Source organism: Camelus dromedarius, chromosome 29 (assembly GCF_036321535.1).
Source record: "Camelus dromedarius isolate mCamDro1 chromosome 29, mCamDro1.pat, whole genome shotgun sequence".
NCBI lineage: Eukaryota > Metazoa > Chordata > Mammalia > Artiodactyla > Camelidae > Camelus > Camelus dromedarius.
The window spans coordinates 23,234,712-23,250,487 of NC_087464.1; the positions used below are offsets into that span (position 1 = coordinate 23,234,712).

At 52.6% G+C, this 15,776-nt stretch overlaps 2 protein-coding genes across 6 annotated transcripts; one reads left to right on the top strand and one right to left on the bottom strand.

Annotated features, from left to right (window-relative positions):
• The first annotated feature begins 1,327 nt into the window (after window positions 1-1,327).
• On the top strand, window positions 1,328-6,605 carry FAM219B (family with sequence similarity 219 member B). 2 transcript variants are annotated; one of them, XM_031440820.2, is made up of 5 exons: window positions 1,328-1,529; window positions 1,738-1,825; window positions 2,512-2,589; window positions 3,020-3,068; window positions 4,565-6,605. In XM_031440820.2, the coding sequence occupies exons 1-5, from the start codon at window positions 1,331-1,333 to the stop codon at window positions 4,730-4,732; spliced, it is 582 nt and encodes a 193-aa protein (XP_031296680.1). In that variant the 5' UTR covers window positions 1,328-1,330; the 3' UTR covers window positions 4,733-6,605. The 2 variants fall into 2 exon arrangements, with proteins under 2 accessions (XP_031296680.1, XP_010976175.2); XM_010977873.3 differs by having other exon boundaries at window positions 4,568-6,605.
• A 1,136-nt stretch (window positions 6,606-7,741) lies between these two features.
• On the bottom strand, window positions 7,742-14,597 carry MPI (mannose phosphate isomerase). Of its 4 annotated transcripts, XM_010977874.3 has the most exons (8): window positions 14,535-14,597; window positions 13,939-14,066; window positions 12,913-13,113; window positions 12,036-12,177; window positions 11,442-11,624; window positions 9,658-9,831; window positions 8,769-8,977; window positions 7,742-8,467 (listed from the first exon to the last, which is right to left on the bottom strand). In XM_010977874.3, the coding sequence occupies exons 1-8, from the start codon at window positions 14,548-14,550 to the stop codon at window positions 8,249-8,251; spliced, it is 1,272 nt and encodes a 423-aa protein (XP_010976176.1). In that variant the 5' UTR covers window positions 14,551-14,597; the 3' UTR covers window positions 7,742-8,248. The 4 variants fall into 4 exon arrangements, with proteins under 4 accessions (XP_010976176.1, XP_064336765.1, XP_010976177.2 ...); XM_064480695.1 differs by lacking the exon at window positions 13,939-14,066 and having other exon boundaries at window positions 12,913-13,535; window positions 14,535-14,549; XM_010977875.3 differs by lacking the exon at window positions 14,535-14,597 and having other exon boundaries at window positions 12,913-13,129.
• Window positions 14,598-15,776: the final 1,179 nt, after the last annotated feature.

Consider the following 15,776-nt stretch of genomic DNA (forward strand, 5'->3'; position numbering starts at 1 on the left):
ATGGATGAGGGTACTCAAGACTCTTGGTACAAGTTCCTAGAGATTTTTGTGACATCAAGTGGGTTGTGGTCACACTTTCTTTGGCCCTTGGTGAGGTCTCTATCAGTTTAACAGGCAGCATAGCTATGATGAAAACCATCTCTTCCAAGTCCACAGGGAGCTGGGTTCAGATTCCAGGTTTACCACTTAACTAGTGAATTTGACCATATCTAAGCCTCTTTGCTTAACGGGAGTAACAGTGCTTCCTTGGGAGGTCAGGAGAATTAAATACTAAGTTGAGTCATAAGAAACTGCTGTTTCTGGAGGTTAAAGGCAGCAGTGAAATCTACCAAAACAGTTAGCTTTCTTTTGTGCTTCTGATTTTTCAAAAACTCTAGTCCTAAATTCTTTTCTCCTGTCCTGCCTAAGGCATACGCCAGCTCAACTGTTTGGGTGGCCCTGGGGCTCGGAAGTTACACAGTTGACCTACCCTGTGGAAGCTAATAAATTAGCCTTGGGACAGCCTCATGAGATTTGGCGATTACTACAAGGATCTGGAGCTACTTTCCAGCCAGCCACAAGAACATCCCCTGGGGCCAGAGAGGTCACAAGCCATGACAGCTCCGTGCCCTGACATACACAAACTCAGTGCACTTTCACCCTTCTTTCCAAGCCCTATTTTGCCCTTGTTTGTCACTGTGAGACGGGTAATGACGTTGGTTCCATTTTAAAATGTGGAAACTGAGGCCTAGAAAGGATCAGGCCTCATCCAAGTTCTCTGGGCACCGCATGCTGCTGGAAATAACGTGGGCTTGGCGTTACATCTATCAGCCAACGCACTGCCTCGAGATGTGTGACCTCCGCAAGGTCCTTGAACCTTTCTCTGGGGCCTGTTTCCTTTTCTGGGGAAGGGCGCCAATACCTCCCCTTCTCTACCGCTCTTTTCGGTTCAGTGCAGGCTCTCCCCCGTCCGCCCTTGAGGAGGTCTGGCCGTGGCAAGAGGACCCACGCGGAGACACTGCGGAGAGGGAGCGCGCGCCAGGGACACATCCGCGCCCTCCGGAGATAGCGATAATTAACTTCGACTAGAAACAGAACTTGGCTTGCCATACCTAGGATCAGTCCGACTACGACGACCGCAGTGCGCCAGAAAGGAGCGACAAAAGCAACCCAGCCCCCGAAAGGGCGAGCCTTTGAACCGACCCCACAGTAGGCGGGGCCGGAAAGCTAGGGCGGGTACGCCCGCGCCTGCGCGCCGCCATCAGGCTCGAGGAGGGACCGCCTCCTTTCCGGCCGGCGGAGGGTTAGCCAGGAGGCGGGGCTCCGCGCGCGGTTGGGGCGTGGCCAGGCCATGGCTACCGCGGGGCCCAGTGGGCACGCGGCGCGGCCGTCTATGCCGGGTTCCCGGCCCGGCGGAGCCCAGGCTGCGGGGCCGCCTCGCGGGCGAAGCGATATTGGAGTCCCCCGACTCGGGGACCGGACCCCGGCGGCTGTGGAGAAGCGGGGGCCGTACATGGTGATGCGCGCGCCTTCCATTCAGGCCAAGCTGCGTGAGTGCGGCCCGATGGGGGGGCTTCTGCCTGGGCGGGCTGCCGCGTCCCCCGGGCGGGTTCTGGAGCCCCGCCGGGGCGACCCCGGAGGGGCACCTGCGTCCCGCTGCCGCCCCCGAAAATCTGTTCGGAAAGAGGGGGCTGCTGGTGTTTAGGAGACACGGCGGAGGAGGGAAGACCCCGCTGACCCGGGCCCTTTGCCTTGCAGAGAAGCACCGGAACCTGGCCAAGGCCGTTCTGCGGAGAAAAGGCATGCTGGGGGCCGCGCCGAACCGCCCCGACTCTTCAGCCAAAAGGTCTCAGCAGGCGCCACCTCCTCTCTGCACGCGTTTCCAGAGAAGGCCTTAGTCCTCAGGATGGCAGACAAGAGTACTTACGTTTAAGGCGGAGCTAGTGATTCCCCTGACGCCAACCTGTCAGGTTCACTGTTTTAAAATGGGAAAAGGAAGTGATGATGTCAGAGAAAGGGCTTTGCAGTAGTAGTTTTATCAGTATAGGATCATCCCCTGTGTAAGCTAGGGAGGAGCATAGTGGCTGGGGTCCCCAGGAGTGAGGATGGAGAGCAGTGTGGGAACAGTCAGGACTGTATTTTTTTTTTTAACAGAATGGTAAACTCTGAGGGCTGCATGGAACCTTATCCAGGGCCTCTTTTACAAATAAGAGCTAAAACAGGTGAAGGAATTTACCCAAGGACTTTCCGTTTTTCTGTTCTTTGGTTAAATAACGTGGGAAGGTGGGGCTTCTCCTGATTCATTAAAGAGGACGCTTGCTTTTCCCCAGGAGCAGCAGTGGGAGTGGTATGGGAGAAGTGCATATTCTGAGGAGCTGTAGCCAGATACAAGGGAGGCAGTGGGGGCTGTGTGACCAGGTAGAAGGCAAGTCAGTAGTGCAGTTAGTTCTTTTTCCATAGGAGCCAGGACTCTGGCTTTCCCTGTGAAATGCTGGCCCTTCATCTATGCTTGGTCTCTCCCCCATCTCTCAGGTCAGTGAAGTTTAACAAGGGGTATACTGCTCTTAGTCAGAGTCCAGATGAAAACCTGGTGTCTCTTGACTCTGACAGGTGAGTATTCTCCTTGGAAATACCCCTTGGGGAGTGACTTGGGTAAAACTGCGTATCACTTGCTTCGCTTATTGCCTGACTCTTCCAAGACCTTTTGTGCATGTTCCAGGGCTGCTGCTTCAGAGCACTATCCCTTCCCAGGATGACTTGCTTAGAGGACTCATAAGCTGCTCTTGGATTTGAAGCACCAACCTTGTCTGGGGAAATCATCCTGCCTATTATGTCTGCACTGTTAGTGACAGTGACCCTGCTCCTGCTGAAGCCAATGGAAGGAGCCATTTATACTCCTGGCAGATTCTGGGCTTGAGTTCTATGGTGTGTGGTCTTTGCTTCACAAGTCCCCCAGGCCCCACTGCGTGCTCTGCACCCTGCATTTGTAGCTGTGCTTCACAGGCATCTCCCTGAACTGACTGTCTTTTTCTTCTCCTAGTGATGGGGAGCTGGAATCCAGATACTCCTCCGGGTATTCCTCTGCAGAGGCAAGTCCAGAGCACCCTTCTGTGCAGGGCCAGGCTGCAGGCAGTGTCGCTGTCACTGCCAAATGCTTGTCTGGTTCCTGCTGTATGCACGGCACTGTGCCAGACTTCTGGTCTATTGTTCAGTCTTCTACTCTGCTCTCTTCCCTCAGCAGAAGTATAGGTGTCTGAGGAAGGCTATTGAAAGTCTAGGAGGCCATAGACACTTAGGGCTGGAAATGACCTCACAAGTTTTCTAATCCAGACCACCACTTAGAAAGGAATCCTCTTGATAAATCCCAGCTAAGCGTCTACTACCCTTTGCTTGTTTGAACACTTCCTGTAAGAGGGTACTCACTACCTCCAAGAAACCTTGCTGCCTGTCCTCCCCACAATACGCACAATTCCTTCTCCAGGTAGCTCTTACAGACGTCTTCCTTACTCATTTGAGATGTCTCCTGCAGCTTGGACTTAGTGGTCCTGGTCCTCCCTCCAGTGTCACACAGTCATGCTAGTCTCCCTTCTTTTGAGTGCTTTTATCTGACATCAGCATTCCTGTCCCTCCCTTTGCCGCCTTCCACCAAGCTTGCTTTTATCCAGGCCAAACAGCTTCTGTTCCTTCTGTTGTTCCATCTATGGGAACTGAGACCGAGATACTCTTGGCCTGTCCTTTTGGACATGTTTCCAGAACTGTCCCAGACAAAAACATGGGGACATAAAGTTTTGGCATGTGTGGCTTACTGCCTTTGATGGAGGTGAAGTGCTGGGGACCTGACTGTATACTTCTGGTATTTCTTCCATTATTCTCCTGGAAACCCTTGGCTACCCCCTGAGTTTCTGCCAAAGAGAATACAGGCAATCTGAAAACTATCCTTTTTGAATATCTGGATGCCTAAGATTGTTAGAACTAGGAAAAGAAAAATTAGCAGGATCCAGAGAAAGGCCTACACTCCCCAGTCTCATTTTCCTTCTGCTCAGTGGAACTGGTGAAGCCAGGTTGACAGGTTCTACTTTGCAAGGACTGAGCCCTGTTGGTATCAAAGGATAACATGTCTAACGGGCAGTGCATAAAAAGCTGTTCCCCACCCCGTTTCACTCTAACCCATATTCCTCTACCTTTCTACCCCATTGTTCTGGGATCATTATTCCATACTCTTCAGCCTTCATAGGAACCAATGTCGGTTCCCAGTGGGAATGGTTAGGGCTTGGCTTTCAAGCATAATCTGGAATTTACATCAGCTGCCTCAGGATTCTTTACTGATGGCAGCTTCTCTCGGGGTTAGTGACCGTGCAGCCTGGACAGTAGTGGCTCAGGCCCCTGGCTGGCTGCCTCTCACTGCTGGCTGAGGCACTGGTAGGAAAAGGTAGCACTTCCTCCTGTAATCCAGGGATGTGTGGGGTGGGCCTGAGGGTGGAGCATGAGCAGCAAGTTCCAGTAAGAGAATGTAGGTCTTCCTTTTGTGCAGCAGTTATTTCTGCCTTGCTGCCTGGCTAACAGTTCTCTCCTCTCCTGCTCTTAGCAGGTGAACCAGGATGTGAGCCGGCAGCTGCTCCAGGATGGGTATCACCTGGATGAGATTCCAGATGATGAGGACTTGGATCTCATTCCCCCCAAGCCTGTGGCCTCCTCAGCGTGTTCCTGCTGCTGGTGCTGTCTTGGGGACTCTTCCTCCTGCACCCTCCAGTAGACATAACCCCCTAAGATGGGTCCTGCTCACCATACCTGCGGAGTCCTGTGGGCCCTTCATAGGTCACAGTGCAGTGGGGAACTGCTGTCAGCCCCAGAATCACTGGAGGCACTGGCCCTCTGGGGAAGCCAGTGCCCTGCAGTTCCCCCTCGCCTGGTGCTTCTCAGGCCGGAGGCCCCCATCTGGGCCATAGGATGATAGGTGGAATTCTGCAGTTTTCCTCTGCTGTTGGAGCAGAGCTTGGAGAAATCACTTTAATAAGGGCAGGAACAGAGGAATTCTGGTTCTTACGGCGAGTGACAAAGTTGGCTAAGAGAAAAACTTGAAGACATCTTAACTGGTATTTGTCATCATGCTCTACGGAGGGAAAAGGAGAGCTTTTGTGCCCAGGCTGTGCTGGATGGTGGTGTATGGAGGCAGAAAATAGCACATTATGGCTTGTAGCTGTAATATTCAAAACTATTTGGGACCAGGTCATTTCAAGAAATTCCATATGCTCGCTTCCTCTTCCTAGCTCCAAGATGGGTTACATGTTTGACCTTCAAGAGAGCATAAAGCAGGGCCCTTTGACCCTCTTCTGGTTGTGTTTGACTGTGGCAGGGAGAACAGGTTACTTGATGGTCCCTGGACTCAGAGCATCCCCATCTGGTCTACCTGTCTGGGTGGGCTTAATAACTTGGTCAGTCCATCCCTAGTTAGAGAAAAACTGCTCTACCATGTGGATAAAATTTGTCTTTCCTGGTTGCCATTCGTCACCTTGGTCTTATACGGTATTTTCACCCAGTCTGAGCTAAGGTTGGGTGAAGGTATGGAGCTCACCCCAGGAGCCTGCAGTTTTTAATTACCAGCAGAGGGCGCTGCAGGAGCAGTCAAGTGTCTGATTTTTTAAACTTGAGAAGGAGCAATGGCTGAGAAGTATACTGGCGCAGCTGTGTGGGCTCTGACGTAGATGGAGGCTCACAGACAGGATGGGGAGGAGGGACCTGTGAAAGCTCCCAGGGCCCCTGCCTGAGGAGATAATCTTGTCATTGTAGAGGGCCTCCCTTCACCCTAGCGAGAACCATTCTGTTGCATCCAGATTCCTCTGACCACAGCATGGGCCTCAGTGGATACTCGGGGATTGGAGTTTACAGTAAACCTCTGGGTGCATCACAGCCTCTCTCAGCCCCTGGTCTGAGCATAGCAAAGACAGGAATCATTTCCTCTATGACCTCCACTAGATAACATCTCTTGCAATACCAGGCCTCTCTGGAACTTAGTTTTTTAGTGGGTTTTTGTTTTTTTTTTCCGGCCTTACCAAATAGGACTGAATGGGAGTGGACAGAGTCCCTAGCCTAAGGGGTATGGTAGTCAAGATTAGGGTGTGGCCCCAACTTGGGATCCTACCTAGCCTGTTGCTTCATTTGGTTAGGACAGTAGCCTGAGTGTTTGACAGCTGCTGGGGGTAAAGATGGCAGCAGGACCCCAAGACCGAGGCCCTCTGTTGGTCACTGCATAAATCACTGGTGTATTTGACTGCACCTCTCCCTGGAATGTTCCAGAGCTGGTTGATCCTGTGGGTGGCATTACCTTTGTAGAAAAAGTTGCAGGAACACTGTGCCTGCCAGCAAGGCAGGGTAGAAATGGTCAATTGTTTGGGGCCAGAAGCCACAGGCTAAAATGTCACCAATACAGGCACAAAGGTGCCTAAAACCAAACTGCCTTAATTAAGAGTGCTGGGCGTTTGTAGGTGACAGCGCTCTGGGGAGGCAGGGGTGAACTCGGGCTTACCTCACAGATGGGAGTGGTACCGTATGGTGTTTACAGAGTACAGAACTCTTGGCTTAGGCTTCTTCAGCCCTGTAAGTTTACAAGAATAAATACAGTCGTGCTAGTTGAGCTGTCTCTGTGTTGCAATAAGCATTTTTAAGGAAGGCCTAGACCAGTCACTGCTCCTGAGTTCTGAAATGAACAATAGCCTAATAGCCCCAACTGTGACATTCTTCTAAGGACCTCTCCTTTCTCCTGTTCCCAGCGGGCATCATTTTCAGGCCTGTTCACTGGAGACCATGGCTGGAACAGGCCTTTGCATATCACTTCTGTTTAGAATGAGTTCCCTTTGGCAGACTCTTTATTCCCAGGTTTGTTTTTTTTTCAAGCTGAAAAAAATTTATTGGAGGCCAAAAAAATAAAACCCAGAACAGATTGGCTAACTGGAAGGTAGTTTCCTAGAATTCCATCTGTACAGTTCTAGTGTGGGCAGCCGCCCCCAAAGATCCTTTTGTGTGAGTTTAATCCCCTACCCCACAGGAAGAAGCCACCAACCTGGGTCTCTGCTTAGTCTGGGGGACAGGACCTAAGACTGCTGGTCAGAAACTTCAGTGGCACAACAGACAGCTGTGCAGTCTCCTGCAGAGGTGTGACCTGGAGGGGAGGCCCGGGGAGAGTAGATGGTTTCCCAGGTAGTTCCCACCAGGGTAGGAAAAAAGTAGCTGTGTTTCTCCTCTTAGCACTAACTGGACTGGACTGTCCTGTCCCTGGGTCCCTCTATCCAGTGACTGAGTGTGCTCTGGAGAAGTGGCTGACAAACTTTCTCTGTGAAGAGCCAGTCAGTACATTTGGCTTTGCAGGGCACACCGCCTGGCACACCTACTCACTTTGCCATTGCAGCCTGAGAGCAGCCGGACGGCATGTAAATGGATGGACGTGGCCGGGTCCAGCCTGCTGGCCTTAGCCTGCTGATCCCTGCCCTAAGGTCAGCTGAAACGCTGGAGAGAAGGATCTTGCACTGACAGTGCCTATCCCTGGACCCACCCTCCACTGGCTGCTGGGCCGGAGGGCCCCCAGCGTGCCTGCAAGCCCTGCAGCTGAGGCTCAGAGGGCCACCTCTCCCACGCCTTCCTATAAAAGGCCTCTGAGTCTAGCCTGCCCGCCCCAGGGAGCTGCCTGACAGGAATAAAGCAAAACCTGGGCAGCATCCAAGGAGGGCTCTTTCAGCCCACTTCAGAGACTGGAATGGCAAAGGCTGAGTGCTGTTTAGCCCACAGGCTTCAACACAAGTGATCTTTAATTGCTTTGACACAGCCAGAGTGAGAGCAGTGTTAGTCCACAGGCCTCCCCTTTTCCCTCTGCAGCTGAGAAAACGGGCAGTCCCAGGGCCAGAACCCTGTTCTCACAAACCATTACCTCCCTTCTTGCTGTGACCGATGCTGAGCTATTCATAGATCTCATCAGCCCGCCTACTGCCGAGGCCGGCACAGAGCTGCTGCTTCCTGCGCTGAGAAGAGACCGGTCCAAGTACGGGGGGGATACAAGGGGACTGTCAGCCTTAGTCCTTCGTGGGCCCCTCCTACCGGGAGGAAGATGGTTCAGCCTGCTCAGGAGTCACTGCCTCTTCAAGTGTACTGCTCTACCCCAGCTCTTTCCGGGTATACCCAAAGAGCCCAGAGCAGGGAAGGGGTCCGGGCTGGGCTTGAGGATGTGAGGCTGGCCAGGATTAGGGTGACTGGCAGAGGAGAGCCAGGAAGGCTGTGGCCTCTACAGCAGACAGCAGGCACGGAACATCAGCAAGTCCTTAGGCACAGTGAGCTTCAGTGAGACACATTCATTGGCTCCAATGAAGAGCACCCCACCACGCTGCAGGGGGATTGCTGCCTGGGCTGTGGGGGTGCTGGCTGTCACTGTCCCCTGCACCATCAGGAGGATGCTGGCGGAGTCCAGGGCCAAGACCTTGTATTCAGTGATGGAGCCAGGAACCTGGGCAGGAAGAAACCGCTGGATGGAGTAGTCTGAGCTGCCGTCAGGTCACAGGGGGCCCAGGACAACCCCAAGGGCAGTGAAAGGGAGAGCTCTGACACCTCCCTCACTACTCAGGCTCTCATCAGCATGGAAGCCCTTGTCTGGTCCCTGGTCCAGAGCAGAGTGGGCAGGCCCCGCAGCCATGCCCGACCACGTGAGCTTGACAGAGAGGAAATCCAGCCCCGGTACACTCCACATTGTGGCCCTTGCCAGGATTCTTCCCAGCACACAAAAGACACCCACCATGCCCCCTACTCACCTCCATCTTCATAACAGTGAAGTCTGGCACAGGAGGATCATAGATAAAGAGGTAGGGGTCTTCCTGGCTCCGGGCTGGAGGAAAGAGCCTGTCCTGGCTGGGGCTGGGGGTATAGCTGAGCATTTCACACAGAGTTGGCACATCGATGAACTTGGGTGTCAGGCCAGCACGCACTGTGTTGTCTGAACATGCCATGCACTCCACACAGTCTGGGGACAGACAGTTGTCATGTGCTAAGCTAATGAAGGATGCCTTGGAGTTTGGCTCTTCAGGGCTGGGCCTCCTAACCTGAGCACCACGAGCCCCCTGCAGAATTAGGTAAAAATGTGTGAATTGCAATTTCTGTGAGAATGGGCTTAGATATAACAAAAACAGATGACATGTCACCCACATTGTCAGGGGGAGTCATATTAACCCCTGGGGGAAACCCAACCCTCCCGACACTTCGTACTCTCCCCTTCTACCATAGAATCCTGTCCAAGAGTAGATAAACAGCCAACAGTGAAAACGTGACATGCTTCTGTGGCAATGTGTATTTTAACATAAAAGCTCTGCGTAGCTAGGACAGACATGGGAAGGCAGTGTGATGCAGGGGGGAGAACAGTGGCCTTGATCCGATACAGCCTGGATTCAGGTTGTTCCCACACATTTACAGGGCTTAACATGAGAGTGTCATGACCTCACAGGGTTGATGTGAGGATCCAGGCAGTGTCCAACACCAACATCATCCCTGTTGGTCACTTTCCTGCTGACCCCAGGAACCCTGGGAGGTCAGAGCTTGACAGGACTTAAAGGTGGTCTCCTTGACCAGTCCCTCCTGCTTTTGTCCAGATGGGGAAACAAGGCCTGAGGGGGATGCAGTGGGGCTCACTGCCGAAATGGGGCTCACCTCCTTTCAGGTAGGCATGGGGCACGTTGGCCTCCAGAAACATGGCCTCCCCCGGCTTCAGGGTAAGCAGGTTCAGGAAGTAGATGGCAAAGCATCCAATGTCACCTGGGTACTGCTGGTGCAGCTGCAGCAGGAGCTCCCCACAGACGTCCTCCATGTTGTTTCCAGCAGCCACTGAGGGTCACAGAGCCCCCCAAGGCCACTTAGGAACACTCGAACACTCGCTGGTGGTCACAGCCCCACCCTGGCCAGGGAGAGTCCTGGGCAAGTCCCTGCCCACAGGAGTCCAGAAATTGGTGGGCATGTGCGCATAGTCACATCTCAGCCCTTGGGGGCCAGGCTTCCTTGATACTCCAGCCACACAGATGCCATCTCCCCCATCTTGACGTTCTACATGCCCACCACTATGCTAGGCACTGAGGGCTAGAGTGTCGTCCTTTTGGACAGTGGTTCTCAGCCTCAGCATTACTGACATTTGGGCCAAATAAGTCTCTGTTGGAGCTGTTCTGTGCGTTGTAAGATGTTTAGCTGCATCCCTGACCTCTACCCACATACCACTGGCGCCCCAAACCCAGGTTTGACAAGCAAACATATCTCCAGATTGCCAACCTGGAGATTGCCTGGTTGAGAACCACTGCTCAGGGAGGAGCTCAAAATCTATTTAGGAGATAACCCAAGGGTTCCTAACTGTCCCAGTTAGCCCAGGCCTTCCCCCTTTCTTAGTACCAAAAATCATTCAGTCCCAGGTAAACTGAAATGGTTGGTCGCCCCAGACAGCAAGAGGCAGAATGCAACCAACAGCTAAACTGTGTCCTGGAGACTGACCAGGGGAGAGTGAGCTCAGCCTGGGCTAGAGTGGCGAGGAAGGGCGGTGAGCCGAGTTTCCCTGAGTGTGCAGGGAAGGGGGAGTAACAGCAGAGCGTATCAGTGCGACATGAAGAAACCAGCCGGTCTGGATTGGAGGGTTGTTCTGAGTCTTAATGCCTATTCTGTGCTAAGCACTGGGGGCACACAAAGGTCAAGGAGACAGGTGCCCAGCCTAGAGAAAAGCCCAGTTTTAACAACTGTGCATGTGGTGACACCTACTCACAGGTGCTCAGGGCTGTACCTGACGTATGAACAGGTGTTACGGGAGCTCCAGGCAGAAGTAATCAGCTCTGCTGTGAGTGCCAGAAGCCCTCAAGGGAGGGGCATGCCAGCCAAGAAAACACCAAAAAAAAAGTAGGGTAAGGTTGGGTGAAATAAATAGATCCTTGTGGCTCAAAGGTTGCAGGGGAAATGTAGAGACAGAACCAGAAGACTTCTGGGGTCGCCTGGAGAACGGGCTAGGCCTCATCACGTGTGCCACATAAGCTCCTAGCAGAGAGTCCATCCTGCCTCGTTTTTCACTGGCAGGATGTATTGACTCCCCAACCAAAAGGTGACACAACCACACCCATCACAGTCATTTCCTGAACTCTCCTTAGTTAGCACAAGGTTGGGCACAGAGCAGGTATTTAAGGAAAGATCTACTGATTGAGAGCTCTGGACTTGAGACATTTTAATAGTCTTCCAGGACAACCTGTCTCCAACCATCTAGAGAAGACGGACGATTAGCAAGCAGCACTCAACCTAGGGCCCTGCTCCACAGAGACGGGAGAAGTGCTAAGTCATTAACAGGCCATCTAAGTCAGGCCCATCTTTGTGTTCTCCTTGAGCAAGGGGAGACAAAGCACTATCCCCCCAGCCTAGTGTCTGTGCCAGGGGCCCACGATGGGACACCGACCCAGGCCTAAGACACCCACCTTGCTGGGAGATCCGCTTCACCAACAGGTTGAGCTGCTCCACCACTACCTTCTTCTCACTTTTCATCAGGTGGGAGAAACAGCTCTGCAGGGCAGAGGCCACAGCCTGGGAGTCGCAGCTCATGCTCTGCTTCAGCTGTGTGGCTGCATTATCTCCAATTAGAAACTGGAACTCAGGCACCTCTGCAGGAAGGTCAGGCCGGGGCCCATATCAGGAATGGTTAAGATGGAGCCCAAAAAAGTGGGAAGCTGGAGAAGCCCCCCCCCCCATATCATCCCTAACCAAGAAGCCAGGCAATGCTATGCAAGCTCTGCAGTCAAAGCGACTGCTCGCCACCAGCCCTCAGCAACCACACCTGAGCCTGGTCTCATGGGCCTGCTCCAAAGGCTTCAAGAATTCATGAGGTCAAATTAACCAAATGGTAAATCAACTATACTTCAGTAAAAACTTAAAAAAAGGAATTCATGAGGTCAGCCAGCCCCTCTATTCCTGTGACATTCTTCTGTTCTCTGCTACTGTTCCAGCTCTGCCCTGGGCTCCCCCATGCATTCTAGGCCCATTGCGCATGCTTTCAGCATTTTGCCCAACCTTACTTGTCAGAAAGGTGACAATCTCCTCAACTGGCCGGAAGCCACATAAGCCCTGGAAGGAGGTGAGGGCAATGGCAATCTCTGGCTTATGGTTGGCATCAGGGTAGTGCTGTGGAGCCTGGAGGTGCAGCTTCTCTGCCAGCTCCTGTGGGATGGCCAGGGGAAGAGGAGGATGGTCATGGTACAGCCATCACATAGCAGGACACCAGTCCCACTACCCTCCCCAGTCGCCAGGCAGCAGTGGCTTCTAACCCCTGGCAATGAGCCCAGTCAAGGCATAATTCGGAAACTTGGGGTTCAGCCAACACAGGCAGGTGGGCTAAATCTGGGGGAGAGCTGGGACAAATTTATGAAGCCTGGCTTGCAAATCAGGAAACCCAAACACCAAGCCAAGCTCCGACATTAATAAGCCGTGTGACTCTGGGTCAATCCCTCTTCTCTGGGCGTTACTTTCCCCATCTAGAAATGAGGACTCTGGACAGACAAATCCTTAGGCTGTGACTCACAGGCTTGTGCAGAAAAGACTATGGAAGCGGAGCTGAGGCAATGACTAGGGTACCTGCCCTGTCCTAGGTGACATCTCCCAGAAAGCCAAGTGGAAAATGGCAGACATAAATAGTCCTGGGCTGACTGAGGGGAGGCCAGGAACAAGCTTGGAAAAACTCCCCTGGCACAGGCTGGTCAGCTGTCCACTTACCAGCAGCTGGCCTTGCAGAGCTAAACTGAAAGTTGTCAGGCCTGGATTTAGTTTTGGTCTGGAGCCTGGCATTGGGCAGGGAGCGGTGGGGGTGGGGTGGTAAAAGCTGCAGTAAAAGTTGTGGGAGGGCCTTGACATATGCTTTTCTCTACCTGACCTCTGCAACCTACACTGATCCTGTACCTTATTAGGATGTGCCTGGATGGACAGGGCCGTTTCAACCGAGAGCACTTTGAAGAGGAAGGGCAGCTTGCCATTAAAGGTATCCTTGACCTTTGAGCCCAAGCAGTCCTGGTTCTCAGCAATCCATTGGCCCAGGGTCTTCTGTGAGATGCAGTTGTCAAGAATCTTGGCATCTCCTCGAGGGTGGGTCCCCATCCACAGCTGTAAAAACAGGAAACTTGGGAGGGAAAAAGGAAGAATCTGGCACCAACAGCTGGTGACCCAATTCATTACCCTGTGCACCGCATAGGGCAGCTGATTCCTGAGATGGGCCTCCCAAGACTGGGTATAAATTCCATCACAGACACACATCAGGGCAGCAGACCCCAGAACATCGGGGGTCAGGAGACCAACACTCTAGTCCAGGCTCTGGCTCCAACCAGCTGTGGAGGCTTGGGGTAGTTATGCCCAGTCTCTGGGTCTCAGTTTCCTCATCTGTCCAGTGAGGTGAACGACACTTGCACTGTCACGGTCAGTGAAAAGCTCTGACTCTCAAATGGCTCTGTGAGGGGTTTAAGTAAATTCATTTATTGCAGTCTCAGAAGCAGAGGCTAAAGTCTTCCTGTGCTTTGGCTTTTTCTCTGCTAAATGGGCAGAAGAAAGATACATTTTAGATTATTAAAAATGTCAAAGTTAGTCAAAGTAAAAATTTTAATTGTCAAGGAGGGCTGAATTAAATTCAGTAAGTGCTAAAAATATAGGTAAAATAAGATAAATTAAAATAAAATTTAGCAAGTGCTGAGCGTTCTTGAGGGAAGCAAGAGGGTACTGGAAATCCCAGTCTACTATGACAAAACCTGACTTCTTTTGGTGCTACCGTCTGGATTCATTGACCTGCACAGATCTGAAGAGCCAAGAGGGCCTCCTCCTTCTTTGCTGCCTCCCCTTTCCAGCCAATCCACATGACTTGCCTCTGGCCCTTTAAGTGGAAGAGTCCCTTGGTCTCAGCTGTTGCTAAAGTAAGCTGAAATACAGCCCAGGTCTCACCTCTGCATATGGCTTGTCCTCTGAGATCCGAGCCAGTGGGTCACTGCTGGCCAGCAGCCGAGCCACTTCACTGTTAGAACCCATCTTCCCCCAGGCATACTGCTGCACCACACAGGACAGTGGGAATACTGGGGGTACAGACAGAAAGTCAGCTTCCACACTCCTGAGGCCTGACCCCACTTCTCCCGGGAAACTAGACTCGAGCAGAGGGTTTTGTCTGGGGAGAGTAAGAGGTTTGTAGGCTGTTAGCTGAGACCTTTCTCCTTTGCTGGCCTCGATGTAAAACGGGCAGTAAGGACCTTCTGCTGACTTGAGGCAGAAAGTTGTGTTGAGATGACCGGGAGGAAGTAGGAGGAACCTATTCCACCGCACCTCGTCTCGAAATAACCAACGCGCAGCTCCCTCTTTCTCAAGACCCTCTTTCGAGGGCTGCAATAATGACTCAATCCCCAACCTAAGTGCCCCCTCGTCTACCCGGCGCCCATTTATCCTTCCGCGGAGCCTTACAGGTGGGTTCGACCTGGCATATCAGGTCGGGAAGGGTCCGAGGACGCGACCCACCCCCACAGTCGCTGGTACCCCAGCCAACAGCCCACCTCGTTGAGCGGCCATCCTCGCGGAACCCGGTCTGGCTTCTCTCACGTATACCTTTCCCGGCAGCACCCGCGGCCCTTCTGCGCCCGGAGCTTCATGGGAAATGTAGTTCCTCGAGCGCCTTCTAGGAGGCGCGTGCGCCCCGCGCGTCCACCCCTCCCACTCTGAATCCCCCCACCTTCCAGCTCTCAGGAGGACCTTCCACCAGCCTAGAGGCCTCCAGCTCGCAATCTTGGGTCTCAGCATTCCTTCCTTCATCACTCACCTGTCACATATTTATTGAGAATGTGCTAAATGCCGCAGGCTGTTCTGAGGGCTGGAGATACATCCGAGAACGAGATAAGAATTACTTTGCCTTTGTAGAACTGACATTCTGGTAACGGGAAGACTGCAAACAAATATAATAAGTAAATCACATAGTAAGTTGAAAGGTAAGTGCTACAAAAAGTAAGGGGAGTGGGTGGGAGTGCAAGGCAGTTTGTAGAATTTAAAAGGTTGTCTAGTTATGGCTCATTGAGAAGATGAGTTGGGAGCTCAGACTTGGAAGTGAAGAGAGAATGTTCTGGGCAGAAGATACAGCTAGAGCAAAGGCCCTGAGGTGGGAACGTGGAGATGTGCCTGTCATATTCTGGAGTAAATAGCAAAGAGGCCAGAGTGGCTGGAGCAGAGTAAGCAGGATGGGCTGTCGCAAATGAGGTGGCTGGAGAAGAAAGGCAGCAGGCAGAACTTTGTAGGCTATTGTGAGGACTTCGGGTTTTCATTAGCAGGTTTGAGCAAAGAATTGCTGTGATCTCAGCAGGAATTCACCAATGCTTATGATGATGGCAAATGTCACATGCAAAGCCCTTAATCTGTCTGAGTTTCTTCCTCTGTAAACTGGGGATAATAATGCTGGGCTGACCGGCTTGTTGGAGGGTCAGATGGGATGATGTGGGACTCAGGAAGGCAGTCAGTTCTTGGTGCTCCTCTGACTCTCCCTGACTTAAGAACTGCAGGACTCAAACCCCAGCTTCTCCTTCAGACTGAGCTGCTCACAAGTCACAGACAGAAAAGTCAGGGGAAGTCACCAGGAGCTCTGCATGGCGAAGGCTGGGCTGAGCCTTGACCGTGAAGTAATCTTTCTATATACTGTGGAGAAAGAATCTGACAACTGGACCTCCTCAGTCAACAGCCCAGGAAGAGGGCAGCCAGCCAGAGGGGCCCCGGAACATAACAGCCAAAGCTCCAGGGAACCTGGAGTGAGG

Bases quoted from the DNA above. Each gene is read 5' to 3' on its own strand.
- FAM219B (XM_031440820.2), top strand. From the start codon at position 1,331: ATGGCTACCGCGGGGCCCAGTGGGCACGCGGCGCGGCCGTCTATGCCG. The intron at 2,590-3,019 runs GTGAGTATTCTC...TTCTTCTCCTAG, and splicing joins GTGTCTCTTGACTCTGACAG to TGATGGGGAGCTGGAATCCA. The intron at 3,069-4,564 runs GCAAGTCCAGAG...TCCTGCTCTTAG, and splicing joins CCGGGTATTCCTCTGCAGAG to CAGGTGAACCAGGATGTGAG.
- MPI (XM_064480695.1), bottom strand. From the start codon at position 13,263: ATGTGTGTCTGTGATGGAATTTATACCCAGTCTTGGGAGGCCCATCTC. The intron at 12,178-12,912 runs GTACAGGATCAG...GCCATCCCACAG, and splicing joins TCCAGGCACATCCTAATAAG to GAGCTGGCAGAGAAGCTGCA. The intron at 11,625-12,035 runs GTAAGGTTGGGC...ACCTTCCTGCAG, and splicing joins GATTGTCACCTTTCTGACAA to AGGTGCCTGAGTTCCAGTTT.